This window comes from Castanea sativa, chromosome 3 (assembly GCF_040712315.1).
Source record: "Castanea sativa cultivar Marrone di Chiusa Pesio chromosome 3, ASM4071231v1".
In the NCBI taxonomy this organism is placed as follows: Eukaryota; Viridiplantae; Streptophyta; class Magnoliopsida; order Fagales; family Fagaceae; genus Castanea; species Castanea sativa.
In genome coordinates, this window is record NC_134015.1 from 46,080,513 (window position 1) to 46,108,319 (window position 27,807).

A 27,807-nucleotide genomic window follows, 5' to 3' on the forward strand; every position below is an offset into this window, starting at 1 on the left:
ATTGCAATTGAAATTGAATGAAAAGATTTTTTGAAGCCAAAAAAAAAAATGAATGAAAAGATTATCATGATTGTGAATCAAAACAAATTGTGTTTTGTTCTTAAAAAAATTTCCTGCCCTAATCTCTCTCTCTCTCTCTCTCTCTCACATACACACACACAATGTTGGTTTTCTCCTTCAAGAACAATTTTTAAGAACATGACAAATCAAAATCAAAATGGAAATACAATAACCAAAAACCTCTGGGAATGACTTCCACGCTGTAAATACAGTTACAAATGATAAAACACTAAAAAAAAGTGCAATCCTAAAGACCACAAAACTGGAATACAAATTTCTCCAGAAGTAGGAAAGCTAAGAGATAAGATATCTGCCTACCTTGATGCATCATTAACCTGTCTAAAATGTAATTTTCATGCAATTATACTACCAACTAAAGATTACAGGATACCAGGACCCATTCAAGTTCCCTCACACCCACATGATGTCAACCAAGTACATCATTCAACCCCTGATGCGCACCAGATTTACGAGTGCACTCGAGCTTCAAGGCTGATCGAAAATATTTCCACCAGAAATTCCCATCAAAGCCCATAATCTTCCTTTTCTTCAATTATCTATGCCGTCGAACAGGTGATCTGGATCTTGACCTTCTTCCCCTGCATTTAAATTTGTAGCATAAATAGACTAGATGATGTTAAAGAGTTAAAATTCAGAAGCCTAACACTTTCACCTGATTTTCTTATTGTTATGATGATGGGTGTGTGTGTCACAAAATTAACACAATCTTAATTTAAGAGACAACATACCTGGTAGTATCAAGAGAAGAGTAGGGAGAATGCCTGCGCTGAGAATGCTTGCTATGTGGGGACCGCGAAACTTGTCTAGAAATGAAAACACCCATCATACTGATTTGGTGAGTTAAATGTATTCAGAGGAGAAATGTTCAACCTTTTGCATAGTCAAACTTGATAAGCAGCTTCCAGTTAGCATAAAAATATTATGCTTCTAATATAAAACTGGAGAAATATAATTAAAACACCAAAACGAAAAATGGGAGAATGTTGCCAAATCCTGGGCAAGAACTGTAGATCCCACCTACCGAGGATTTTTGGCTTAACAATCAAATGAAAACATGAGAAATTTGCTCCATAGAATCCAGCTTTCACATTTACTAAAAATTGCACTCAGTTGCAACTGTCCATATATTTTAGCCTCAAGCACAAATGACACCTCCTTCTCTTGTAAGAGCAAGGTGAGGGTGACGCCATAGGTTTGAAACTCAAACGTGCGTGTATAGTTACCAATAAAAAAAATTGTCCATTTATTATCAGACAGAATAAACCATATGCACGTGTCAGATGCATCAAAATGAAATGACGTAACTGTAGATATTTGTCCATACCTGACCATATCACTAAATTTATGAAGATCAATTATTAAGTAGAAGAACGCAGTGAAAAGGTAAAACCATAATCAGTAGCACCAAGAGTGGTAGAAATAATAATAATAATAATAATAATAATAATAAGAGATTAATTGATTAGAGAAACACCCCAAATTCACCAAAAAATTAAGAGTGTCCTCTATAATGATGGAGGGGAAACTGGCCTCATGCCTATAATGAGAAATTTTTTTATATTAAGTAAATTATTTCAGTTAAAAGTGCAAAAGGGGCATAACCATGGTTTCGAGGACTGTAACCAGTTTGACCCATTCAACTGTGAACCAGCTAGTATTCCAGTCCAATTATCAATAAAAATCAGAAATATCTCAGAATTGCTGAGAACCAGAGAATTTACGGTTAAACCATCAAAACCGAAAACTGGACCGGTCAAACAGGTTGTCAAGGGAGAGTGATAAGTAAGAAAATATCAGATAATTGGGAATATGCTGAAGCAAGGAGGATTCAGTGGAGAGTCAGCAAAGTCTCACCCCCCCTTATCAAGAAAATCAGTCAATCCCAACTGCATGGACTCTACCATCGCTTGGAGAGTCGATCCAGAGGAGAATTAACTGCTATTACTAGAGATTTCTTGGATCAGTGGTGGCGGCTTACCAGCATGCTTTGTGGAGTGCACCTGTGCACTGTGACATTCAAAGAAACAATGGTGGCATCTCTGGAAATTAAAAAGAAGCTAACCTAAAGTCTTATTGTGGATGGCTTTATATTGGCCATTGTATAGGAGCGAAGTGGGAATGGAGGGTGGAGACTAGGATGGTATTGTATTTGTTTAATATTTTTTAAATATAACCGTTTGTTATATATTTGTTTTTGGTTAAAATAAATGAGGATTTATTGTTTGCCACATTTTCTTTATTTGGACAGTTCGAATTTTTTTTTTTTTTGATAGGTAATAACAAGCTTTATTGATAATAAAAGTACAATGAATCTACGATAGTAAACTCACTGCACTGAAAAGAATTTGGACAGTTCGAATATATGTATTGAATTAAAAATATATATTATTTTTCTAATGATAATTTGGTTATTTATAGTTAGTGTTTTGTTATTTCCACTTTCTTAACTTTAATAAGATTTAAGATTCACTTTTTTGATAAGTAAGAATTATATATAAACGAGCGGCTACTCTATGCCTGAAGAACACAGAGCAACCCAGAAAATACAAGAGGAAAAACAAAGAGAGACAAGAGAGAGAACCAAACAACTAAGAAATTACAAAAGGAAAAGGGAGCATAGAAAAGAAGGGAGGGAGTCACTAGACGTGAGTCCTCACGCCCGAGACCAATCAAAGAGAATTCCACTAAAAGAAGCGAGCAACTGATCATTAGAGCAATCCAAATCCTCAAAAGTCCTCCGATTCCGCTCCTTCCAAATACACCAAAAGAGGCACAACGGGACTAAATTCCAGATCTGAGACGAATGCTTTCCCAGCCAATTCCACCAACCAAAGAGCAAGTCTGAAATCAATCTAGGCATAACCCAAGCCAGGCCGAAAGTTCCGAAAACAAAGCTCCATAACCGATAGGACACCTCACAATAAAGGAGTAAGTGATCTACCGTCTCTCCACAATGACGACACATAATGCACCAATCCACAAAATTCAAACTCCTCAATCTCAGATTGTCTCCCGTTAGGATCTTATTCCAAGCTACACACCAAACGAAAAAAGAAACTCGCCTAGGGGCCTTTACTCTCCAAATCGCTTTCCAAGGAAAGATAGTTGAAGGGGAGTTTCTTAATTTGTAATAGTACGACCGGATGTCAAAAGCCCCATTAGGCTTCAATTTCCATCGCATCCGGTCTCCAACATCCATAGGAGGGGTTAAAGCACCCAAAATACGAAGAAATTGCAGCCCTTCATCCATCTCCCAATCATTAAAGAATCTGCTAAAACGAACATTCCAAGATCTTCTACCCTCCACCCCCTGCCAATGCAGAGAAGCTTCAATAGAAGCCTCCTTATCAATGGCAATGCCATACAGCCTTGGAAAAGCCAATTGAAAAGATTGATCCCCATACCACCCATCCTGCCAGAATCTCACCCTATTCCCCAATCCGGCCACAAACTGACAATTTTTGCTGAAATCCTCCCAACCCATGCCATGCGGATACTTCTCCACAAACCACACCCAATTTAAGATTCACTTACAAATTGTTTTTAAGTTTTTGAATTTTTTGGTAAATATTATTAGTTATTATTTAGTTAATATAGAATAATTTACTAATTATTAACTTAAATTATTTTATTTATGACATCACCGGTTTGATCACCAACCTTGGTTGAACCAGAAAACCGAGGGCCACTCTATTTTCCAGTTCTTTCTCCAGTCCAGATTTTAAAATCAGTCCACTCTATACAAGATACACACCAGAAACTAAGAAAAAAAATAACAAAGAACAAGCATTTCAAGTAAATTGAAGAAGAAAATTTTCCCTGAAGTGTTCATCCACTCAAATAAAGATTTGCATAATGAAAGTTTCAGGTCTATAATTGAACAGCTATAATTAGAATTTCAAGATTAATGTTGAGAGTTTATATATAAACAGAAGGGCATGGGTCACTATTTGCAACCAAATAAAAATAGAGGTAGGGGGAGAGAATATGTATGGGAAAGAGAGAGATTTGACAACACCTTATGCAGAATTAACAAATATATAAGATATAAGCAAATGGTTAAGTCAACTCAACTAGGTTTTATTCATTTAAAACTAGGCATAAAGAAAGTCTTATAGCACAAACCTCACAACTCTCACAAATCAAGTAACAAAAACTTCTTTTTTTATAAGTACAAATCGGATAACAAAAAACTAAAAGACCAATAATTCTGTTTTCATTCTAATGTATCTCTATGCAAGATTGCACCACTAGCTGCCTCCACAGAAAACATGATTGATATCATAAATTAATGATAAATCTGCCTTTAGATAGAATTTAAATGATAAACCTTTACTGAAAATTGAATGTGTATTACCACTAATAAATGTACTGAATCAGTTAACTTCCCAATTTGAAACCACGAAATAATTTGTGCATAAATTAAGTAATATGCTGGATTTAAACATTGAACAGGTGTTGAACTAGACCATTGCATTTCTGGTTCCTTGAAAAATACCAAATAATAAAGCTACTCATCCCTTTTTAAAATTAACTCGGTGACTATGATAATAGCTCCATGTCATACAATCAAGTATTTTGTTTTTAGTGCTACTTATAATATGGGTTCAATTTGATATTCATAGGATGTCCAAACACTCCCTTGATGTTTCACAACGCAAACCTGGATAAAAAGTAAAGAGATCTTAATAAATACATACCTTCTCCTAGACCTGACAGGTGATGGTGACAAGTTACGTTTTCTCGATTGCAGCTTCCTGCAGTATATGATCATGTATAAGGAACATATAACAAAACAGAAAGAAGAGAGGCAGAATCAGAAGATTTTAATGGTGAACCTTTTAGAATTGTCTGAGGCGTCATCGCTTGAATCATTGGCATGACTAACTGAGTTGTCTTTACTGTTTCTACCCTTACTGCTGATGGAAGAAGAACGCCTTCTTTTGTGCCTGCTTGACTCGCTTGCATTTTTATGTCTAGATCTATCTTCCTCCTCATCCGTTCTGCATTCTTGTTTTCTTTTGGTATCTTCTTTAGCACTAGCTCTATGGAGCCTCTCTGTTTCTTTTCTGCCATCCTTGACCTCAAGACGGTCAGACCTTTTTCTTGACTCAGAATCCTTTGTTTTTTCCCCAGGCTTAGAACTTTGATCTTTTTTTCTCTCCTTTGACCCATCATCTTCTTTTCCCCTTCTTGAATGCCTTTCATTTTGTCTCCTGCGCTCATCTCCATTCTCATCTGCCCTTATCTTACTACCATCCTTCCCAGAACTCTTTTTACTCTCGTGTCGATCACTTTTATCTAACTTCCTTCTCGTTTCACTGTGGTGGGGATCATCTGTTGATGATCTCTTAACATTGACATACTCTCCAGAATGTTCAGATTCCATTACTCCTGCAGTGTTCTTCGATCTAGAGGAATTGGTTCCATCTAGCATTTTTCCACCAACATTGATTCTGTCATCAGTATCTTCAGAAACCACCTTGGAAGAATATGAGTGTCCCATATCTCTATCCACCCTATTATTATTCATCTCACTAATAGTATCACCATTGTTGCTCTCCTTTGTTTTCTGACTTCTATTGTCCTCTTTCAGTTCTACCTTGGAAATTCCATTCTCAGTGGCGCCATATGCATCTTCTGAAAGCTTTTCAATGCTTGACTGCTGAAGAACAGGATTAGAATTTGGTACACTGGAGCTCTTGATTTCATCATCTCCATCATCATCATCAGAAGCATAATTTGCAAGACCTAAAATATTTCCTGGGGAACTGGTACTAGATTTTTCACCGACACTTTTAGTGTCAAAATCCTTTGCTAGGGTGGGAATTAGAACTTTTGCAGATGGCTTAGGAACTGGGACTGCTGGGTGAGATGATGGCGATACCTTATGATTGTAAGTGACAGTGTTCTGGTCAACTATAACAACAAAAAATCACATCCTAGTCATTATATTTTTTTAAAATGGCAGAGTTTGAGAACTTCAAATCCAGCATCAAAGATATATAGAAACTGACAGAAAATTTAGAGGTCATGATACAATTACCATCAGCTGTTAGATCATCTTCACTAAGAACCTTAGTTGCAATTTCATCAAACAGCTCGTCAGTAACCTAATAAAAAACACTAAAGTTAGCACTACAGTAGAAAGAAATTAAAAAAGACAAACATCACTCTCAGCAGCTGTAACCTTTAAAAGAACTTCAGTTAGAACACGTTTTATTTCCTGGTTAATTGCTGCCGTTCTTGCTGCTCCCACATAATCCTGCAGAGCAATTATGGCAAATCAATAACAAAAGACTAATGAGTGCAACCAATAACTATATTATAAAGGGAAAAAAAAAAAACCCTAAACCAAAGAGGGGGGGAAGGGGGAAGCAAGGGAGTCTTTTTTAATATAAATAAACATCGGAGAATCACAAGGCAAAACAGGTAAAATAAAACCTCATCATCATCATCTTCTTCGGTTGACCTAGAAGAATCGATGCTTTTACTATCTGCCTGATCAGCCTTCCCAAAAGATTTATCAATGCCTTCATCCTCGTTGGATTGTGTTTCCTCCTTAAGATGGTCTACAGTAGTTGTAATGACTGCTTTCTTTATTTCTTCTTTAATCCAATTAGGCACTGACGGCTGGCAACAATTCCAAAGCATTTTAAATAGTGAGACAAATTCAACAACAGCTATGCTACTTTTAAGGCATTAACACTGACAAAATTACCTTTTTAGGGCGTTCAGGAATAGTTGAAATTCCATATGCATCAGCAGAGAAGGTTGTCGTAGGATGAAGTGCAGTTCCAGCACTTAGGGCAAAGGGTGCACCACCAGATGGAATTGTAGGCTGACCTGGTCCAGGGAATCTTCCAAATGGTGGTGCAGCATGTGCAGGAATGGAGGAATGTATGGCTATGGAAGGATCATGCTGCTACATGAAACAAATGTCAGCAAATTCTTTGATACGAAGGTTCTAGAGTCTAGAGTCTAGAATTGAAGGACAACTCAGAAAGCCAGAATAAGACCTGTGCCCCTGATGCAATATCTGGAGAAATTGAAGGATAAACCAAACCAGGTGTAACAGGGGGATTCCAATTATTTAATTGCCCTGCTGCAACAGGGTCAACACCTCTTACAGGTCCAACTGAATCATGATGAGCATAACTGGATTGCATGTGTGAATCATAATCATGGTTAAACCTAGGTGCAAAATCCAAAGGCTGATCAGCAGGATTAACTGTGGAATCAGCCGACTGATTGCCATACATGAAGGGTGCAGGCAGTGGATGCACATGGTGCTGTCCCTCCTGAGCTGAGGAATTTGGAGGAGGCAACAATTTGTATGACTGCTGATTTTGATCTGCAGTATCTTCTTTACCTGCCAATTAAGTGAGTAGTCAAAAAGCAAACAAGAAAAAGTATCAGTGTGTGCATGTGCCTGTATTGGGTGGAGTCATGGGGGATTGAAGTTCAAACAGCTATCAAGAATCAAAAACTTAAGGGTAATGCAAACAAATCTTGGCTTGTTTAGACTTCAAATTTTGATGTAATTTAAAGACAAGTGAAGTAAACATCCTCTAATGAAATTCTCTGATGTAGACCAATAGAAGCTTACATTGCTTCTCATCATAATTACAGCAAAAGTTGTAAATAAACTTGAAACATAAAAATAATTTCTTTTATAAGTGTAAAGTCAGAATAAAAAAAAGGGGACAGATGGAGTATATTAAATATATACCCAGAAGAGCCCCTTAGTAGTCAAGAGTACAAAAGAGTCAATAAAATCATACAAAGTTGGAGGTCTACCCCCATCCAAAGATATCTAAAAGAAAGAGACCAAACAAACTGAGATTTCAATCTCTCTACAGACAACTCTTGCCCCCTCAAAAATCGTCATTTTCCTCTTCCTCCAAATATGCCACATCAAGCATGATGGCACCACATTGTATACTCGACTACTGAAAGATTTAGGACTACAACAAATCAATGAAGCAATTCACAAACCAGTCTTCAGCATAACCCATTTCACTCCAAAAAAAATACAAAGACAAAGGCTCATAGCTCCCTCGCTATTGAGCAATGCAACAACAAATGATCAACAATCTCACCACATTACTTACACATACAACTATGATTCACTTTTTTTTTTTTTTAAATTATGATTCACTAAAGGCATAACCCATTTGACAAGCTTGTATATAGTTAAAATCTTCCCCAATGAAGCAGTCCACAAAGGAACCTTCATGCACCATATTGCCTTCCATGGAAAATCTAAAAGGGTCAGACCCTCTTAGCACCTCATACTATGATCAAACACTAAAACAGCCAATCTTGCTCAACTTTCACCACATATCTTACCTCTCTATTCTTGCACAAGCTGAATACAACACCTAAAAGAAATTGGCAAAAATCCACTTCCCAATCTTGAGCAGGCCTCACAAACATAAAATAATTATAAAAGAAGGCAGGTCTCTATAATCTGTATAGCCCATTTACATTGCCAAGCATCAAACACAGCAATTTTCCATTTAAAAAAAAAAGAATGCACCATTCTTCCATACATTCATAACTGTTCCTCACTAGCAGAGTCAATTCCACATGGATAATTTTTTCTAGGAACAAAGATCAGTCTTCACAACTTTGGATGTTCTAATATAATGCCAGTTAACATACTCAATGCTTGTTACAAAATAAAAATTGTCAAATTATTAGATTATTGTAACAAAAAGGAATCCACGTATGGGACATAGACCTGCAGAAGAGTATGTCAATGTAAAACATCACAGTGCACTGGCTATCGTGATATCACTGGTATAAATTATTCTACAAGAATTTCCAATTGTAAAACTGCATATAAAGAAGAGGGCATGAATCACACATAGAGCACAAAGAGAACTAAAATCAAGTGTTTAGGACAGTAACAGAGAACTATTATTTCAAACAAACTTTGAGAAAGAAACACTTCATACCACAGCTTAGATATCTGCTAAACAACAACTTGCCAATAACCATATTGAATAAGGGATTGGGTGATAGAAGGAACTATAGCAGGAGAACCAACATCACCCCATCTCCAAAACCCACCAAAAGCAAAGGTGAAAGGAAATTCCAATTAAATATAACATACATGCAGATAAGAGTCTTGAAAGTCAAAAAAATTCATGCACTTCAGTGATTGCTCTATGAAAGTACCCAATTATGGATTAATGACAGAATTGGAATATAGAATTAATTAGTAATAGAAGCATTTCTTCAAAACAAGTTTCGCATGCAAGCTCAATATGCTAGTGAATTATTACCTGTAATAGAGGAATAACTAGAAGGTACCTCCTGCTGATGAACAGATGAACTTGCGGGCATATTTCCTTGTTGGTGAAACATAGCACTTGAATCTCCAGCCAAAGTCCCGTCTCTAACATTGTAAGGCAGGTGTGCATCTGGAACATGAGAAAATGGTTCAGAACTGAATACATTCTCCTGGGTATGAAGTACTGATGGCCAGAGTAGAGGCGCACCTGATACTGGAAACTGTTGATAGCTTGATGCAAGATGAGATTGATTTTGAATATCCGAATAATGAGAATCAACAGATTGTGGATACTGATCATAATAATGACTTTGGTCTTCTATCCTGCCAGCTGGTGTAAATTGAGACTGTGAATGCTGATTCTCCATTGCAGTTTTAGCATCTGCCCATGCTCTAGCCCTAGCAGCCCAATCTTCTTCATTGCTATGGACTGTCATTATAAAAATCATGAAAAGTTAAAGCCAATTTCGTTGACATACAGAAGGGGATGCTCAATTTGAGATAAACTTAATAAAAGTATTACATAAAAGGTAAGATATGGCTCACCCTCAAACCATAAGTAGCAGAACTAGATAACTGTTTCACCTTAAGAGTCTAACAAATTGCAGGTATGTATTGTTTATTGTGATTAGAAATTCTTTTTTGATAAATAGGATTCTCACTGTGAGAACCTATAGAAAGTAACATGTATGATGACCATCACCACTTTAATAATCAAGCCCTCTCTTTTACCTGTCAAAAAACTAAAACCCCACATACTTCCTTCTACCACATAAACATCAAATAACTCATCAAACCACTTATTAATTCCTAACACAACCACAAAAACACAATCTTTCACAATACTAAACTTTAGACCCACAAGTTCTCCTAACCCTAATTCCACCCCAAGCACACAAAGATAAATTTCCCTTTCCCTATTTGTCCTACATCAAATCAGGGACATCTAGAAATTCTGATAACATTGGTGCAGTGCATATGCTCACCATCAACACCTCAAATACATTGCATACCCCTAAAACTTAAGAAAAGAAGGGGTACCAGAATATGTCAATCATTCATTTCTACGTAACCAATTACAAATTTAAAAACCACAGATATCAACCCAACTAAAGAGATGCCAATTTAGCAGTCGCGCATGTTATATACATCACCGATGCTCATCTCAAATGATGCAGCCATCACCTTCTCAATTTCATTTCAAAACATAACAACTATCATTCAGTCATTTCAGAACAAGCTACCGACACGTCAGTCCAGATGCAGATTTAAGACTTGAGACAATCCAATAGCAAAGTTACTCAAAATTTGACACCAAAATTTATGTTATCCATTAACTTGCAAGTTGGTCAAAGGAAAACATGGTGTGAACAATGATAAAGCAATGCATTTCCATGCGAATAAACTTGTATACAAAAACTTACCAGGATAATTATAACTTTGTTGTTGACCCCAATTTGAAGTGCCCCATTCCTACAAAACAAGATTATGAGCTAAAAACCATTCAATAAGCGAAATTAATTACGATTCAACTAAAAGAACTCACAAATCTACCATTAAAGAAACGGCAACTAATCACAGCTCAATAAAGTTCATAATCTAACGTGAAAGTATAGAGATTGATAGATAAAAATGACAGACTCAAGTCAACACCAGAGTCCTTAACATACATAACATTATGAAAAGAAAAGAAAAAAAAAAAAAAAGCTGGTAAAGAAAACTAAAACCCTAGAAAGAGAATCACAAAGGCAAAAAGATTAGAATAAAACAAAAACCAAAGGCTAAACAACAAAAAGACTTTAAAAGAGAAAGCAAGAAGTACCTGATTGGCCTGAGGATAAGACTGAGGAACCTGGGAATGAGGTGGCGGAGGAGGAGGAGGAAGGTGTGGACGAGGAGGAGGAGGAGGAGGAGGGAACTGGTTGTGGTGGACGGGGGGGTGCGTAGGATAAGGGTTAGGTGGAGGAGGAGGATAAGAAGGAGGAGGAGGGAGGTGGTCGGAGTGAGGAGGAGGAGGAGGAGGCGGAGGCCACTGTGGCGGAGGCGACGGGGACTGAGAAGAGTGGTATTGGAATTGGTTAGGGAACCATGGGGCTTGTGGCCTTTGCGGCTGGAATTGTTGGTGTTGGTGGTGGTGGAGGTGGTGGTGGGGATCCGACGTGGACGGCGGAAGTGGTGGCTGTGGTGGCCTCATATTCATGTACATCTGAGACTGTTGGTACGCGTCCATGCGGTTTCGAGTTTTTTTTTTTAGAATAGGATGAGATGGCTTGGAGGGAAAGGGTTTACAGGAGTGGTAGTGCAGGTTGTGAATTAATGGATGAATGAAACAACGAAGATTAAGGCAAAAAAGATTCTAGGTGGTGAGGGAGTAGGGAAGTTTCCAGTAAGGTTTACAGTTTGGAATTACTACCCTTTTACAACTTCTGAGGACTTTCTGGCCTACTAGGTCAATGGACCATTTTTTGGAATCCAATAGTCACCTCTTATTAGGATTGATTGAATTAGTTCATATTACTTTTTTCCGCAATAATCTTTCACTCCTTACCTTAGGGTTTGTTTGATAATGTTATTATAATAACGTTATTTATATTTTTTTAAAATACGTGTAAGTAAAAAAGTACATAGAAATATATATAATATTGTATTAAACATTGAAAACTGTTGTTTAAAATATACTACCAAACAACCCCTTAGGTTGCGTATGGGCTTAGAGATTAAGGTCAGTTTATTTTCTTATGGGAAATGCTAATGAATACCCTCAAGGCAATGATTAATAATTTATTTAAATAAAGTTTTTGTGGAAAAATGAATAAAAACAATTAATATTTTAACAATTTTTTGCATTTCTCATAAAAGTGGTATCAAAATTTTCTTAAAATAGATTGTTAACCATTGCCCTGAGGGCACCCATTAGCATGACATTTTTACTATTTAGCTTTTTTTTTTTTATAAAATGCATATTCATTCAAAAAACTTACAAAGGAAAACAAGAGGGGCTATCTCCTTTACAAACTACCTCAATGGCTGGGGGAGCATACCTTCAGAATAACAAAATGATTAAGAGCAAATCTTGCAGCTACATTGGCTACAGAGTTGCTACTCCTATGCACCCAACCAAAACTACAAGAAGATAAGCTACGGATATTATAGATGAAAGTGTCAATAGACCAATTATGAGCCTGATCAAGGTGGTTCAAAGCGTTGAAGCAAATTTTTTAGTCTCCCTCGAACATGACAAGTTACCAACGGTTTTGGATGGCGAGATGGACAGCCCAAAGAAGTGCCAGAGCTTCTGCTTGTAAAGGAGAGCAGAGTTGGTTCACTTTTCCCCAAACGAAGAGCACCTTCCCAAGGTGATTTCAAGCAACCACAGCTAGAGCAGACTTTGATAAGTTTAGAGCCACATCCACATTAATTTTGATGTAATCTGGTGGAGGAGGTGACCAGTAGGTAGAGCATGAACTCTGGATGGGGAGGCTGGTTGGGACGAAAACTTTCGAGATTTCTTGAAACCTTACTGCACACGATACTTGGCATTGATCAAGTCGGCTTGCTCTTGTTTGAAAAGCTTGCAGTTTCTAGAATTCCAGATTTCATCCATGATGAGTGTCATGTTTAAAGTAACAATCCATTGCTCATTTGTTGGAATTGGTGCATTAGGTGGGTTAATGATAAACTTTAATAAGTCTTCACCTGAGATAAGAGGTGCAGTTTCAATCCTGATGCCTCAACCTGCAACTGCCCAAAGGGCTTAAGCAAACTGACATTCTAAAAAAAGGTGGATGTTGCTCTCAACTTCATTATTGCAAAAAGTGCAGGCCGGATCTATATGTTGCATTCTTCGTTGGAGGTTCTCTTTAGTGGGAATGACATTGGCTCCGATTCTCCATAAAAACATTTTCAATCATTCCGGAAGCCTCGCTTTTCACAAATCCTTCCAATGGGAGTTAACTGGGCTTCCATCACGACCTTGGGTAAAAGCCGCACAGTGAACAGATTTTACAATAAAGGTTCCCTTGGGGTCAGGCAGCCAAATGAGTCTATCTTGCTTAGGGTGGTGTGGGATTGGGATTGAGAGGATTGCCTATGCATCTTCAGCTGAGAAGACTTCTTTTACCATGTCTTCATCCCATGCTTTAGAGGTATGGTCAATGAAATGGTGTGCCTTGATTGGGAGCTGGAGGTAGTCACCTATCCTTGGCTTCGGCTTAAAATCCTCAATCCAAGGCACCCACGGATCGGCCCATGCGTTAATGGATTTCCCATCTCCTACCAGGAAGCAAGCTCCTTTTTCAATCAACTTCTTTGCTCTTTCTATCGCACGCCATGTAGGAGAAGCAGATTTACTTGGCTCTACACTAAGTCAATCCTCCTTAACTTTATACTTTGACCGCTATACTTCCATACATAGGCTTTGTTTGCCAGAAGCCACCATCCAAGCAAACTTGGCTAGAAGTGCTTCGTTAATCTCTCTTGTTTTTTTTGCTTATTTTTGTTACTATTCAACATATTTTTGCTACTATTCATGACTTTCACTACACTTTTTAATACTATTCATGAGTCTCACTATACTATTTCAGCTAGCTTTTACTTTTATCTACAGTACTTTCAGCAAAAAAAAATTAATTTCAACTAAATAAGTTATTCCTAAACGGACTCTTAATTTTCTAAAATTATCCACAATTTAGCAAAAAAAAAAAAAAAAAATTTATTTGCAATAGTCTTTTACCTCATTGCACTTAACTTTCTAGAATTATATGGGTTCTGATTAGTTTAACTAATAAAGTATCTAGTTGTTCAATAAGAGATTTGGATCCGATGCCCACTTTCATCAAAACCAACTGGTGCCTTGATGTGATGATAGAAAACAATCATCAAGAGCAACATAAGTCAAAATTATATCTATATAAATAAAATAAAAATAAAATTTATAGAATTAAAGTAATAACTCTATTTTGATGGTCCCTCCATTTTTATTTTGATGTTAAATCTAACACAACTGATGTTAAATCTAACACGATTTAGTATCAAGAAACCAAATTACCCCTCTTTTCCCATAAAAATCAAAAATAAAATTTACCCCTCTTTGTCTTAGTAAAAACATGACTCACTAAAGACAAATGATGTTTTCATCAATTTATCACCTCAATTAGAAGTCTTACAAAAGCGCACGCATATATATATCCCTGCAAACAAGCGTGTTCAGGTTACCAATTGCACTATGTGATGAGATGACTTCAATGGTTCGTAAATTCTGGTGGGGGCATAATCAAAAGCGGTCTAAAATTGCATGACTAAGTTGGGACAAGATGTGTCTACCTAAGGAAGGAGGTTTAGGTTTTTGAGATTTAAAGGCATTCAATATTGCCTTATTGGCAAAGCAAGGTTGGCGTTTACAAACATGCACAAATTCTTTGGTTCACCGAGTGTTTAAAGCTTGATACTTCCCTCATGGTGACTTCCTATCCATTGAATTAGGTCACCACCCATCATATGCTTGGAGAAGCATTTTCTCAGCTCATTCAGTTGTCTGTAATGGTCACTGGTGGCAGGTGGGGAATGGGAAATCTATTAGGGTTTGGCATGATATATAGATGGCTTCCAAATCCATCCACTTTCAAGCTCACTTCACAACTGGTTGGACTACCTTTTGATGCATAGGTGAGCTCCCTGGTTGACCCTTTGGATAAATGCTAGCATACAGACATGGTTAGACAAACTTTCTCTCCTGATGATGCCACCACAATCTTAAGCAACCCCCTGAGTGCTAGATTATCAGCTAATCGATTAGTATAGGCTTATTCCGCCAAAGAAAATTTCACGGTTCATAGTGCGTACAAGTTGCTTTATCCTCTTCCCATAAAAATAAAAAATAAAGTTGCTTTATCCTCTACTTTTGGTTCAGTTCCCGGACCTTCTAATGGGCAGAACAGTGGAGGGTTCTGGAAATCTTTGTGGGGCCTTAATGTTCCAAACAAGATTAAAAACTTTGCATGGCATGCAAGCCGTAATATACTTTCAACCAAAGCCAACCTTTGTCATAGGAAAGTCTTAGATAATCCAACATGTGAGGCTTGCGGAATGGAAGCCGAAAGTAGTGGGCACTTATTTTGGCAATGTAACAAAGCTTGAGGAATATGGACAACCTCTAGAATTCCGATTGACTCAAGTGGGGCACATTTCAATGAATTCGTTGATCTCTTATGGCATTTAAAGTTTGTGCAGCATGTTGGCGATGAAATCCTGGAATTATTCATTACTATTGCTTGGAGCATTTGGTTCAATTGAAACCTAGTTCAGCAAGGGAAAGCTGATCAATCAGCTAGTATGATTATTCATAAAGCCAGATCAGTGATTAGGGAATTTCAGGTGGCGAACTTTCGGCCTTCAGGATCATCTGTGAAAGAAGTGGATCTGTGGATCAACCCAAAACCTCCATGGTATAAAATCAACATAGATGGAGCAATTTTTCTTCGGCAGCATGCAATGGGTGCGGGCATAGTTATTTGTGATCATGAAGGCAGGGTGGTGGTTGCGTTAAGTAAGAAGATTCATTACCCTTTGGGGCCTTTAGAATCTGAAACGAAAGCAATGGAGGAAGCTATGGAGTTTGCCTAGGATGTTGGTATTCAGGATGCGCACTTTGAGAGTGACTGACTTAATACTCTCTAATGCTATTCAAGGCCTGCGTAATCCACCAGTAACCATCTAATCTCTAATGTTGTCACTAGTATTTGTCATAGACTACAAGTTTTTAGATCTGTGCTTGTTTCCCATGTTAGGCATAGCAGTAATAAACCCGCACATATTTTAGCTCAAAATGCCAAAGGCATTAGTAGTTTTTTAACTTGGGTAGAGGAGGATCCAACTGTCATTAATTGAGTCGGCTTTGGCTCAGAATGTATTAAATTTATCTTCATCTTAATAAAGTTATCAGCCATTTCAAAAAAATTAAGAATAATATGTGCAACCACATTTCCGGATCACTAGTTTCACACTTTCACAAACAAAAAGAATTATAAAAAAAACATTTCCTGATCACTAAAGCGGCTTGACAATTGATGGGATGATTCCACAAATAATTTATTACGCAAGCTGGCCGATTCATTTGGCAGTTTTGGCTGTTGTAAAAGAAGAGAATGTTTGTGCTTTGGGTAAAGAAGCAACTGTTCTATTCCAAGTGTATCTACACGAAATTTCATAATTATCACAAGTTGTAATAGCTAATTAAAAATTTTATCAAAATATGGCAGAGAATCATAGCGTGCTGATTCTGGAACATCTGACCAAAAAAACTTGAGTCCACAAAATTATCAAATCATTTCAAATAAAAACTGATAACAATATCTGAAAGAAAGAGACCATGAGCCAAAACCAGATTGCCACAATCTGCCAATCATATGAACTTTTAGCATTTGTATAATAACTACGTTAATTACTCAGACAAGCTTCCAAAGTGACTTGTGAGTCTTTGTACAAAGCAGAATGGAAGTCAAAAGTATGATTATACAATTACAACAAAAAATGACAGTGCAATAAAATCAATGAAAGCATGATCCAGGGACCAAATTACATTTATCAGAACCTGTACGCCTGATAGATATGCTGCTAATCAAGATTTGACTGTCATACTTGTCTTGGCTGGCTTTCTTACCTTGGCATCATAAATAATGAATTGAGAATATGATACTGCATATTCTGTTGAAGCTGCCTCCCATAATCTATGGAGGCTAAAAATACATAGCTGCAACTGCTTCAGTAATACATTTGTATACACTCCTTTCCTCTTTTCCAAACCATGCTGAGTTTTTTTCTTTTGGAATATTATGAATACATGTGTTAACAGTGAAAAAGATGCTTGAACTCTATGCCACATCAAAGAAGCCTGTGGAGAAATAAAAAGGGAACATCTAACACAGTCCAAGTTCACGCCACAGCATCAGCCTGTCTTCTAGTCAGTCTAGCATATATGCCATCTTGGAGGAGAAGATCCCTGTGACTGCCCATCTGAGCATTGGAATAGAGGTAGAAGTTACATTCACAGCTTACTTTTTTTTAGGTGGGTTTGGGGGAGAGAATGACAGGGGCACATTAAATTTAAAGCTTACACTTCAGAACAGAATAGAATGTGCACAAAAGACAAGCCAATCACAGTTTTTCAGTAATCTCACAGTAAAGCCATGCAGCTCATGCTTATAACTCTTTCCACAATCTTGTCATATTATAAGAGGGCAACCCTAATATGAGTTCTATATCCACTAAAAAAGGACTATGACACAAATTATTGGCTTCGTTGTCCAGTTATATCTGTCTCATGTTTAGGAACGGGGGAGTGTGGGATCTATTCCCAATAAGGCTTTTTGAGCCTCAATGGACAGTAGTGATACCATTTAAGCAAGGTTTCCCTTGGGTGAGCTCTGCTTTGTTTTAGAGATTCAAAATAAATGGACAGAAAACCAACCTCAACAACTTGACCACCATCCATTACCACAATCCGGTCAGCGGCTTGAATTGTAGAAAGCCTGTTCAAAATGGGTAATAAAAAATTCAGGTTCAAAATTAAAACACTAGAAATGAGCACTTTTGAGAACGCACCTGTGTGCAATAACTATAACACTTCTCTTTGTCGATGAGTCACTTCTGACAGCACGAAGAACACCCTAGACACAAAGGCAAATGATACATCAATATCTTGCTCCATTTTTTTTTTGTAGGTAATGATACAGAAATATCTCTCTTCATTTGTCCTCCATGTGAGAATGAGAGGGTGTGCATGTGTTGACATGGAATTATTGCTAGATGCAGCTACCTTGACATTGTGCTCACTCTCTGCATCTAATGCACTCGTGGCTTCATCAAGGATCAATATGGTAGGGTCCCTAAGAATGGCCCGAGCAATAGCGATTCGCTGCTTTTGTCCCCCACTTAGCAAATCATCATCAACGAGTGTTTGGTAACCATTAGGCAGTGACGAGATAAAGTCATGGGCATATGCCTGCTTGGCAGCCCACTCAATATCCTCCTGCTTTATATCTCGAGTACATCCATATCTGATATTTGAACTAATATCCATACGGAAAAGTCTGGGTTCCTGTTCAAAATTCTTAGTAAGAAGAAAATATCTAAAATTAACTGAATTTATTTGTGTTGAAATTAGATCAGAACCTGTCCCACAAATCCAATTCTTTCCCTCCACCACATGACATCCATCTCTTTAAGAGGGAAACCATCTATCAATATCTGCAATTAAAATCACAATTACAAATGAAAGAATCAACTGATGGGCATCTAGACACCAACTATTATAAAGAAAGATTAATCAATGGCTACCAACGATTATATCCTAAAACCCTCCAAGTAGAGCAGCAATCAAAATCTAGAATTACTAGTAACTGGTAATTAGAGGTTCAACTGACGGACATCCACACCCTGGTTACTTGAATGTAAATAAAAACAAAGAAATGTTGGAATTTGGGACTAGCGGAGGTGTATTCACACAAATAAGAAATTATAACATCCGCATAAAACAAAAAAGTTTAACGCGATTTATCCATGTCTGAATCCATGGGTAATACTAACAAAAAAAAAACAACTATCAACTATACGGATTAAAACTACACTCAACCAAACCTCACAGGCTATACTCACAAACAATACTCATAGACCTCATAAACTTAAACACACTCAAAACCTCTCACAAACACAATCCAAATCCCAATTCACTGAAAACAAACTATCCATACCAACTAACAATCTCACAAAAAAGATACTCACAATCCCAAAACCCCAGTACACCCAATGTTACTCTCTCATTCAAAAAGAATAGACAAAAAAGCATTGTTACAAACCTGATTAAAGCAAAGACCTATGATGAAACTACCAAACTCTTTAGTTCAAGTGGAACCTCCCCGAGTACTAAGTGCTTGGGGACTAAAGGTTTCATGTAGTAGTAGGACATTTCTAACCAATATATAATAAATAAATAAATAAGACCATCATATGCAAAAGAGCCAAACACAATTACATAAATAGGAAATACTTAGAAACCCGTTCTTCATTGCTGAAGTTAGGTCCAAGAATTTTATACGTAATGACTTAGTTGAGAAGCTGACATTAATATGTTTGTGGCCAAGGGTAATCCTCAACAACTTACTCTTAAATGATTCAAGAAGTAATATTTAGCATAAATACCATATCTTCAGGTAATTATTTGTTTCTTTTTAGACCTTTTCCTATTAACACAAAGCAATTGTTTAAACACAAAATCCTTCCAATTTGATATTATTAGAATTGTGGCCAAGTGATTAAATTCACCATTTCACAATAATTTACGTTTTTGGGAAAATTAGTAATTTATCATGATATCAAATTAGGTGATCTTGAGTTCAAAAAAAAAATTAATATCCCACATGTTGGGTGCAGTGTAGTCAAAGGCAAGCCGAGTGCTAGCCTAGATGCCTAGGTGAGGCAAGGCACCACTATGGAGCCTTAAAGGCTCTAAGGTGAGGCTCCTTTAATGAGGCCCTCGCCTTTTCAGCCTAGGCAAGCAAAGCGATTGCCTTAAGCCATAAAAAAGGTGCTAAGGCGATAGCCTCAATGTTGTTGTTGTTGTTGTTTTTTTTCTTTTTTTTCTTTTTTTTTTAGTTTTAAATTTTTAATAGAAGGTTGTTGTATCATTAGATTATTAATTTTAAAAAGCATGTTACCAAACCTATTGATAGATAAATTAATTTACAAGAGTTTGTTGTAAAACGTATGTTAGATTAATTAATTTCTAGTAGAAGCTTGTTGTAAAACCTACTGTTAGAATAACTAATAGAGCCTAAACTATGTTAATCCTACTTTGAAATCATTTGATAGACCTAATTTTTCATGCAACACATTCAAAAAAACTTTATTATAATATTTCAATACATTAGGAATTGTATATGTATAATAAATATATTTAGAATTTGGTGTCTCACTTTACTCAGGCTAGCGCCTTTTTGTCGCCTCGCGCCTTGGGCAATAAAAAGCCTTGGCGCCTTAAGCACGCCTTTCACTTTTGACTACCTTGTTTGGGCCCCACTTATTAAGGGGGAGTCTAAATTCACTCTTGAGGGAATGGCTAGAATTATGGTTATGTGACTAAATCTATTATTTCCTAATAGTTAAAGCTTTTGGAATAATCCGTAATTCATCAAATATGCTAGTGATAAATAACTATAAAAAAAAAAAAAATGCTAGTGATAAATATTACTAAGGTTAAAGAAATTACCTGACCATTTGTTGGCTCATAAAGACGGAGCAAAAGATTCACTAGTGTGCTTTTTCCACTACCACTAAGACCAACCTAATCAATATTAAAACAACTATAAGTTTATTTCTTATGATCATTGTGGGACACAAAGGATCAAATAAAGCAAATAGAAGCACTTTCTTACAATTGCAACCACTTCACTAGGATGCACTGAAATGTTTACATGTCGCAGCACAGGTACCTGTACAGATGTCTAATTATTAGTTCATTCTGAAGTAGCCACACTAGCAATTTTGAGCAAAAGTCCAATCATAAATCCAATTAGGATCAGGTAGCCTAATCAAATAAAGCAAGAAGCATCAGAAGTGCTAGTGGAAGACTCAAATAGCCTGAATTATTGGATTTAACCATCAGTTAGTTTGAACTAGGCTAGTGTCAGATGAACTATGTACTGTTATGATAGGAATTCTTCCCACTAAATGCATTGCAACAAGAAGTAACGACATAGCATCCTAAAGCACTATTGGAAATGCCTTACAAGCTACATGAAAGCTAATTAGGTCCTAGATAATTAAAGATAGTCCTCTTGATATTGACTATAAATGCATGTTCCTAAGACAACCAACACATTGAGATACTCTACCAATTGACTAAAGTTTTTCCTGCACCATAGGGTAGGAAACATCTTCTGAATGCAAGTATTCTTTTCTACTATAGCACCTCAAACTCAAAGATGTTGTAGAGCATAAGAAATGTTATTGAAAACAAGGGTTTTGAAAATCATAAGCTAGATGGAGAATTTATAATATTGAGCATGGGAAAAGTACCGTTGGCCTTGAAGGATAATGAAAAGAAACATTTACGAACTCAATATGTCCCAATATCCTATGCAACTTCAACCCTGTAAAAAAATGACATTAAAATCCACAATTTCACTAAAAAAAAAAAAAAATCTTATAAGTACAAAGTAAGGATTTCTTTCAATTGATTAAATTAAAATTTTGATGCCTCTTATATTAACCATATTTATGCCTCAATTTACTGTTAGCAAGATATTAAGTACTCTACTAATAAGTCTTCTTACAGGAATCATCTTACTGAGATAAATATTCAAATTGTAATCTTAAGCATCATGTGCAAACATTAAATGAAGTATCCAGTCACCTCAAACATCCCATTATAAGTTAGCATCATGTCTAAATGGAAGCGAAATTATTTTGTTTAAATACAGTTATATAATTAAATAAATAAATAAAGTTAAATGTTGTTCAGTGCACTAGGTCAATTAGAGAAATGGAGCTTTTTGAAAATGAAATTTAAAAAAAAAAAATAAAAAAAAAGGTTGATTAGTAAGCTTAAATTGTTTGAATTCACATGTTATCTTCTTCCTTTTTATATCTTTTATCAATTATTTTAAAATATTAGTTCCCTGCTTCATTCATACAAGCGCCTTTATCATGTCCTGCCTTAGGCAATCTTGGGACCTATAGCCGTAGGGCTGCCTTTCATCTTTGAGTCTTTGATGTTCAAGAAATTATGTTGCCAAGGAACATGCAATGAGGAAATATTTCATGAGACGTACACATTCCAGTGGAAAAACAAAAAATGCAAAAGGAATATTCCAATCCAAAATATATAGGATAAGGCTATAATGGCATTTAACTAAGGCAGGACTATTATGTGGTAGTCTACATTTAAATACTTGAAGAACTTCAGAAGAAACAACTTTATGACCGTGAAAAAAGAAAGACTGTTTAAACTGAAAACTTAAATATAATTGACAGTTACATAATAATTACATATTCCTAGTTGGAAAATACTTCAATCACCAATACTTCTTTCACAGTGGTCGTTAAGAAACATGGTAATCGAATGCATCAACAGCGCATTTATTCCTCAATTTGAAAAACCATTGTGATACAAAAGTTAAAGGCAGAATTAAGAATGCATGTGCAGTTTAACACTACAATTCCTAAAAGATAGGTCAATAAATGAATTAAAGAAAGCATGGAAAATGGACTAATTCAACATAAAACAATTTAATTATGTGAGACCTTCTATTTAACTCCATAAAATCCTTACCATTTGATACGAATTGATTACTGGGCAAGAGATCCATCAATTGGAAGACTTTTTCACTTGCCCCAACCGATTGCATCAATGATGATAAATTGTCCCCCACCCACCATGTTGAATAAATTAGCCATTCGCTATACAATATAAACTTTGTAAGTTGCTCTGCTGTTATATGACCAGCTAGAATAGATGTTCCTCCTAACAGAACAGCAATAACCTATAAATCAAATATGCAAATGAAAACATAAGTACCAAAACTTAAAATGGACCCAAAAACACATAAAAAATAAAATTCTCATCTGAATTATCTGATTTTTAAAATAAGTAATATTCTAAAGTTGCTAAAGCTTTAGCATTTATCCATCAAACTATCCATTCATTCATAATATTTGATTTTTTATGCACTAATGGCGAATTACACATGCTTCTTTTTAAGTCCAAAAGATTGCAGCAGAAAATTATTTCTTGGATCCAAGAAACAATTTTCTTAAAACATGATTAGAGACAATAAAAACAAAAACATATTAGCTGGTAAATACTGCAACATAGCTACCTCTATCTGTACCAATAAGAAAATCTGACTTGAAGCCAAAATTCAGAGCAGAAAGCAAAGACTTACATTTAAATCTCATAGATTATTGAGTGTCAATTGAAAATTTTCATTCAAGAATTTTGAAAATTTTGAGCAGGAAAAACATACAGAGGTGATTTTCTGAAACACTAAAAATCTTTTAATTTTGAAAATCACTCAGAAAGCAAGACCTGTGTTGAGTGATAAAGAGTATTGAAGCTCATATTCCAAAAACCATATGCAGCACTTTGTCGCAAGCTTATATCAGCTAACTTCCCCAGCCAATGCTTGTACCTGTACATGTGTTTGGATAATTATCTGTTAAAATCAGTTAACAATACAGCACATGCATGTTTCCATATGTTTCCAATTAAAACGTTTAAGTGCACTGGGGTACAGAAAATTAAGTTTGGAATCGCTATGGAAGAAAGACATGACCACTAATAGCAATTTTACCTTCCAAGTTCATCTTCTTCTGTTCCATAAACGCGAACAGTTCTCATCAGAGAGAATGTCTCTTGAGCAACCTGAAATAGATAATGAAATGCGGCTTTTATAGAAATCATTGAGGAAGCAGAATTTTCAATAACAAACTACAGACAAGGAGTCTTATTCTACTTCATTAGCAGAAGCAGTACATTCTTGGGTTAACTTTGCTGCCTTCTTCTGATAACTACAAAAAGGACACATGAAAAGTCAACAAAATTTCCACAGAAACAGAAACAAAAAAAAGGAGAGAGAAAGAGAGACATTGAAGGAAATAAACAACAGATAAGTGTGTGCGGGTGTTTTGTGTCTCAGCATGTTCAATCAATATCTTCCATAAAGTCAATGGGCATCTTTTTCTCTTAAGCCTTCCCTTCCCATCTCTTTGGGAATCCTATAATTTGAAGAAAATTTACACCTTAAACTGGAACATTCTAGTGTCCTTTACACACGTAGGTCATTTCTAATTTTAGCTTTTCTTATCTTGACATGCTCCCACCTAACTCATTCAGATCACACCATGTTATTTACAAGTACATTCTTTAAGGTAAGGTCACATTTCAACTTAGAAAATCTCAAAAGACAAAATAAAACCTTACCTGCCATAGAGCAGCATAATTGCTGCTAAGGTAGAGCATATCAACAATGTACATAAACCAAGTGGCCAAGACAGAATTATCAAGTAAATCAATGCGCCCATTCCCTAAAACAGAATAATGAGAAACAAAAAATTAATCCGCAAATTGAATGCAAAATCTGAAAGGCACTAATTGTTTGATCAGCGAAAAAAACCTGTAAGAGATTGCGTAATATCAGATTAAGATCATTCCCAATAACCCGTGACACTTGCTGACAATCTGCCCCAAGCCTACTTGTCAAATCACCAACCGTTTCAGTGTCAAAAAAGGATATATCCTACAACAAAGATACTGCCAAAATAAGTTAAACTACGCCAACTCTAAACAGATCTAACTTGCTTGATAGATGCAAATGACAGCGTATTTCAGAACCTGTAGGAGAAGGGAAGAATATAATGTTTCCCTCATTCGCTTGACCTGTGGAATGTTATAAAAACTCTGGTCACTAATGAGTCAATAATCAAAAATTAATGTTTGAACACAAGTAGCAAGTGATGGTAAGACAGAAAGTGAAACAAAATGGAAACTTAATTCATTTCACATCACCTTATACATGACTGCACTAAGAACAAATAAATGGCATAGCAATGTACAATGTTGAATATTTCTTGGATAAATAAAAAAAATATGGTAATTTTGGTTATAGTAGACTCACAAGAATCATATTTGCTATGCCAAAGCAGCAACCTCGGATACCACTGAAGTTCAAATAAACAGAGTATGGGGTCAGCAGCTCAGTCACATCGTTCATCAAGATGGCTCAAATTTCACGCATTGAGAGTGATAAGTATTATTATACACAGCGCAAGTTCAAAGCAAACAGCATAGAATAATATCAATAAATAGCCCATCATAGCGCGTATATTCATGTTCAAAATCCAAAAAAACTGCAGAAATGTTCTGCAATACACACTTTTTTTTTTGAATCATACTGATCTAATCTTAACCGTTAACATACTAAAATTTCTTATTTAATATATATATTTTTATATTATAAAAGAAATTAACAGATAAGAATAGGTAGGTATGGTATATAACTTCATGTTAAAAAAAAAATGTGTACCAAAGAATGATGACATAAAGAATATTCCCATGCATCAAATCAAATCCTTAGTAGGGTTGTAAACTAGGACGCATGGACAATTAATTTAGGGTGTTGTATTCATATCGTACTCGTGTCATACCAGTGTTGTACTAGCCATTTAATGTTATAATTTTTCAGAAATTGCTCGTGTCACCGTGTCATACCCGTATCCATGTCCATGCTTCCTAGGTTGTAAATGAAGCGAGCTATTCATAAACAACTTGGGTTTGGCACAAAAAAAAACTTATTCATATTTGTTTAGCTAGTAAATGAGTCAAGCTCAAGCCTAAGTTTAGGCTCGATTATTAAACAAGCCAAACTCAAACATAGTAATGTGCACGTGAACAATCTTGCAAGTATAAGGATTGATTAAAGTATATATGATAATATAAATATACTTATATAAACTTGAGATTAGCTTTGTGTAAGTTAGTAAAAAACTTCATAAAATATCAAATTATTATTTGTAATTTATTGATAATATGAATTGTTCATTTTGTAGTAAAATTATATATCTTTTTAATAATATGACACACATAATATAAATTCAAATATCATTTAGTTATCAATTATTAGCATATATTTGTGACAACAACAACAACAACAAGATTAGTTAAGGTTGGCCACATATATAATTTTCTTGCATTCTATTCTATCCAAAGTCATATATAAGTTGCTCATGAACAATCCCAAGTTTATACTACAAGAAGAAGACCCAAGCTTAAACATATAAATAAGCTCAAGCTCGGCTCATGTTTGATATGAAATTAATTGAACAGTCCTGAACTTTAAATACTCTTCTCTGACATTAAATTCCTTAGGTACCAGACCAGACACACTGGTTCTATTTATTTTAACCCTCCATCCAAAAAAAAAAGACTTGTTCTACTAATCTCACTACATTTTCATCACAAGATAAGTTCACAATGAACCAACTAAAAAAAAACTAAGGTTTATGGAAAATTAAAAAAAAACAGTAGTTTGACCAAACAAGGAAGAAGGGTACTTTGACCATACAAGATTTTGACCTGCATATTCCTGAAGTGATACACAGCACAATCAAGAGACGCACATTCCGATGGAACACCGCGATTTCACGACTCTGTGCCGTAAATATTGAAGCAGTCAAGTAATGCGGTATCGAAATCTCCGAAAGCTGAACCACCAAATGTTACACAAAATTCTAATTAGTAATTCAATTCCAACTTTCCAAACATGTTCTAACAGAAATGTAAACGATTTACACACCAAAAAATAAAAACACGCACCGCTGCGACAATTAGAGTAGCAAAAGCTGTAAAAATAACCCAACGGTCTTGCGCAACGAGGTGCCACATTCTGATAAGAGCTTGCAACACGGTGACCGGTTTGGCCAATAACTTGACGTCGACGTCGTCGGAGAAGCTCCACCAGCTGCCGCCGGGGAGGACTGTCCGTACGGAGTCAATCCAACGCCGGAGCCGGTCGAATAGCTCGGCATTTTGGCGGTCTCTGGAGACTTCGGGAGCGTTCTGGATGGAGAACCCGTTGATTGAAGAAGCGGATTTGAGAGGAGGCAAGAGAACGCGTTTTGGAGCAGAGGAATTGGGGTTGGGAAGAGAGAGACGGGGTTTTAGGTTGTTGGTGGTTTTAAAACGGTGGCGTTTGTGGTGAGTTTTGAAGATGGGAAGAGAAGAATATGAGGTGGTGAGGTGTATATTGCAGAGAAGCAAAGCCATAGGCGGCGAAATGTAAAGCAATAGAAATGGAAGTTCCGTTAAGGTGGAGAGAGAGCGAAGAAAAAGTGAGATATAGAATAGAGGAGATATTGGTGGCGGAGACGCAAGAAGAAGAAGAAGAAAATTGGGTTGAGGAACTGCTGGCGTGCAAGAATTTGCTAGTTTGGTTGCTACTATTTTCTATTTTCACGCGATAGTACAGTAGCTACAAAAGAAGAGAAGAGAGGCAAGAGGGGGACTGGGGGACCCGGTGCGTTGGTCGGTCCTATATTCTGGGCCAATATTGTTTGTTATTAGACGAGGGGAAGGTGGAGTGACTTTTTTAAGGTTCGTTTGTTTTTTTACAATTTTTTTTATTCAGGAACGTTTGTTTGTTTGCGCTTACTTTCGTTTCCAAAAGATTTTCCCAAGGAGGAAAGGTTTAAGTGGACTCCGTTTTTTTGGGTTTTTTTTTTTTTTTAAGAGAAATACGTGGCAAAGTTAGACCCGTTTACTATTTAATTTAGGAAAATTTTATTTTTTGGACTAACGTTGTGAGAAAGCTACGAAGAAATTACTGCGTACTCTTAGAGCATTATAAATTGTATTTTTTTATCTTATATGAATAGTG

General features: G+C 36.2%; 2 protein-coding genes across 4 annotated transcripts; both read right to left on the bottom strand.

Moving 5' to 3' along the window:
• Positions 1-187: 187 nt before the first annotated feature.
• LOC142627225 (uncharacterized) lies at positions 188-11,770 on the bottom strand. Of its 2 annotated transcripts, none has more exons than XM_075801043.1 (13): positions 11,205-11,770; positions 10,807-10,855; positions 9,591-9,812; positions 9,375-9,512; positions 7,101-7,453; positions 6,803-7,003; positions 6,526-6,714; positions 6,272-6,346; positions 6,128-6,194; positions 4,920-6,000; positions 4,782-4,838; positions 810-884; positions 188-659 (listed from the first exon to the last, which is right to left on the bottom strand). In XM_075801043.1, exons 1-13 carry the CDS (start codon positions 11,610-11,612, stop codon positions 614-616), a joined length of 2,961 nt encoding a protein of 986 aa, XP_075657158.1. In that variant the 5' UTR covers positions 11,613-11,770; the 3' UTR covers positions 188-613. The 2 variants fall into 2 exon arrangements, with proteins under 2 accessions (XP_075657158.1, XP_075657157.1); XM_075801042.1 differs by having other exon boundaries at positions 6,803-7,006.
• A 4,979-nt stretch (positions 11,771-16,749) lies between these two features.
• On the bottom strand, positions 16,750-27,512 carry LOC142628273 (ABC transporter B family member 26, chloroplastic). Of its 2 annotated transcripts, none has more exons than XM_075802351.1 (18): positions 26,748-27,512; positions 26,508-26,635; positions 25,051-25,093; positions 24,768-24,812; positions 24,550-24,672; positions 24,357-24,460; positions 23,890-23,944; positions 23,728-23,798; positions 23,463-23,565; positions 22,707-22,917; positions 21,452-21,525; positions 20,809-20,865; positions 20,643-20,717; positions 18,551-18,625; positions 18,195-18,476; positions 17,981-18,045; positions 17,847-17,907; positions 16,750-17,392 (listed from the first exon to the last, which is right to left on the bottom strand). In XM_075802351.1, the coding sequence occupies exons 1-18, from the start codon at positions 27,195-27,197 to the stop codon at positions 17,312-17,314; spliced, it is 2,103 nt and encodes a 700-aa protein (XP_075658466.1). In that variant the 5' UTR covers positions 27,198-27,512; the 3' UTR covers positions 16,750-17,311. The 2 variants fall into 2 exon arrangements, with proteins under 2 accessions (XP_075658466.1, XP_075658467.1); XM_075802352.1 differs by having other exon boundaries at positions 26,497-26,635; positions 26,748-26,768.
• Between the last annotated feature and the right edge of the window lie 295 nt (positions 27,513-27,807).

Coding starts and splice junctions, on each gene's coding strand:
- LOC142627225 (XM_075801042.1), bottom strand. CDS start 11,612: ATGGACGCGTACCAACAGTCTCAGATGTACATGAATATGAGGCCACCA. Junction 10,856..11,204: donor CTTATCCTCAGGCCAATCAG/GTACTTCTTGCT, acceptor CTTGTTTTGTAG/GAATGGGGCACTTCAAATTG. Junction 7,454..9,374: donor TAGTTATTCCTCTATTACAG/GTAATAATTCAC, acceptor CTTAATTGGCAG/GTAAAGAAGATACTGCAGAT.
- LOC142628273 (XM_075802351.1), bottom strand. CDS start 27,197: ATGGCTTTGCTTCTCTGCAATATACACCTCACCACCTCATATTCTTCT. Junction 21,526..22,706: donor TAATCAATTCGTATCAAATG/GTAAGGATTTTA, acceptor ATTTTTTTACAG/GGTTGAAGTTGCATAGGATA. Junction 18,477..18,550: donor GAATTGGATTTGTGGGACAG/GTTCTGATCTAA, acceptor AATTTTGAACAG/GAACCCAGACTTTTCCGTAT.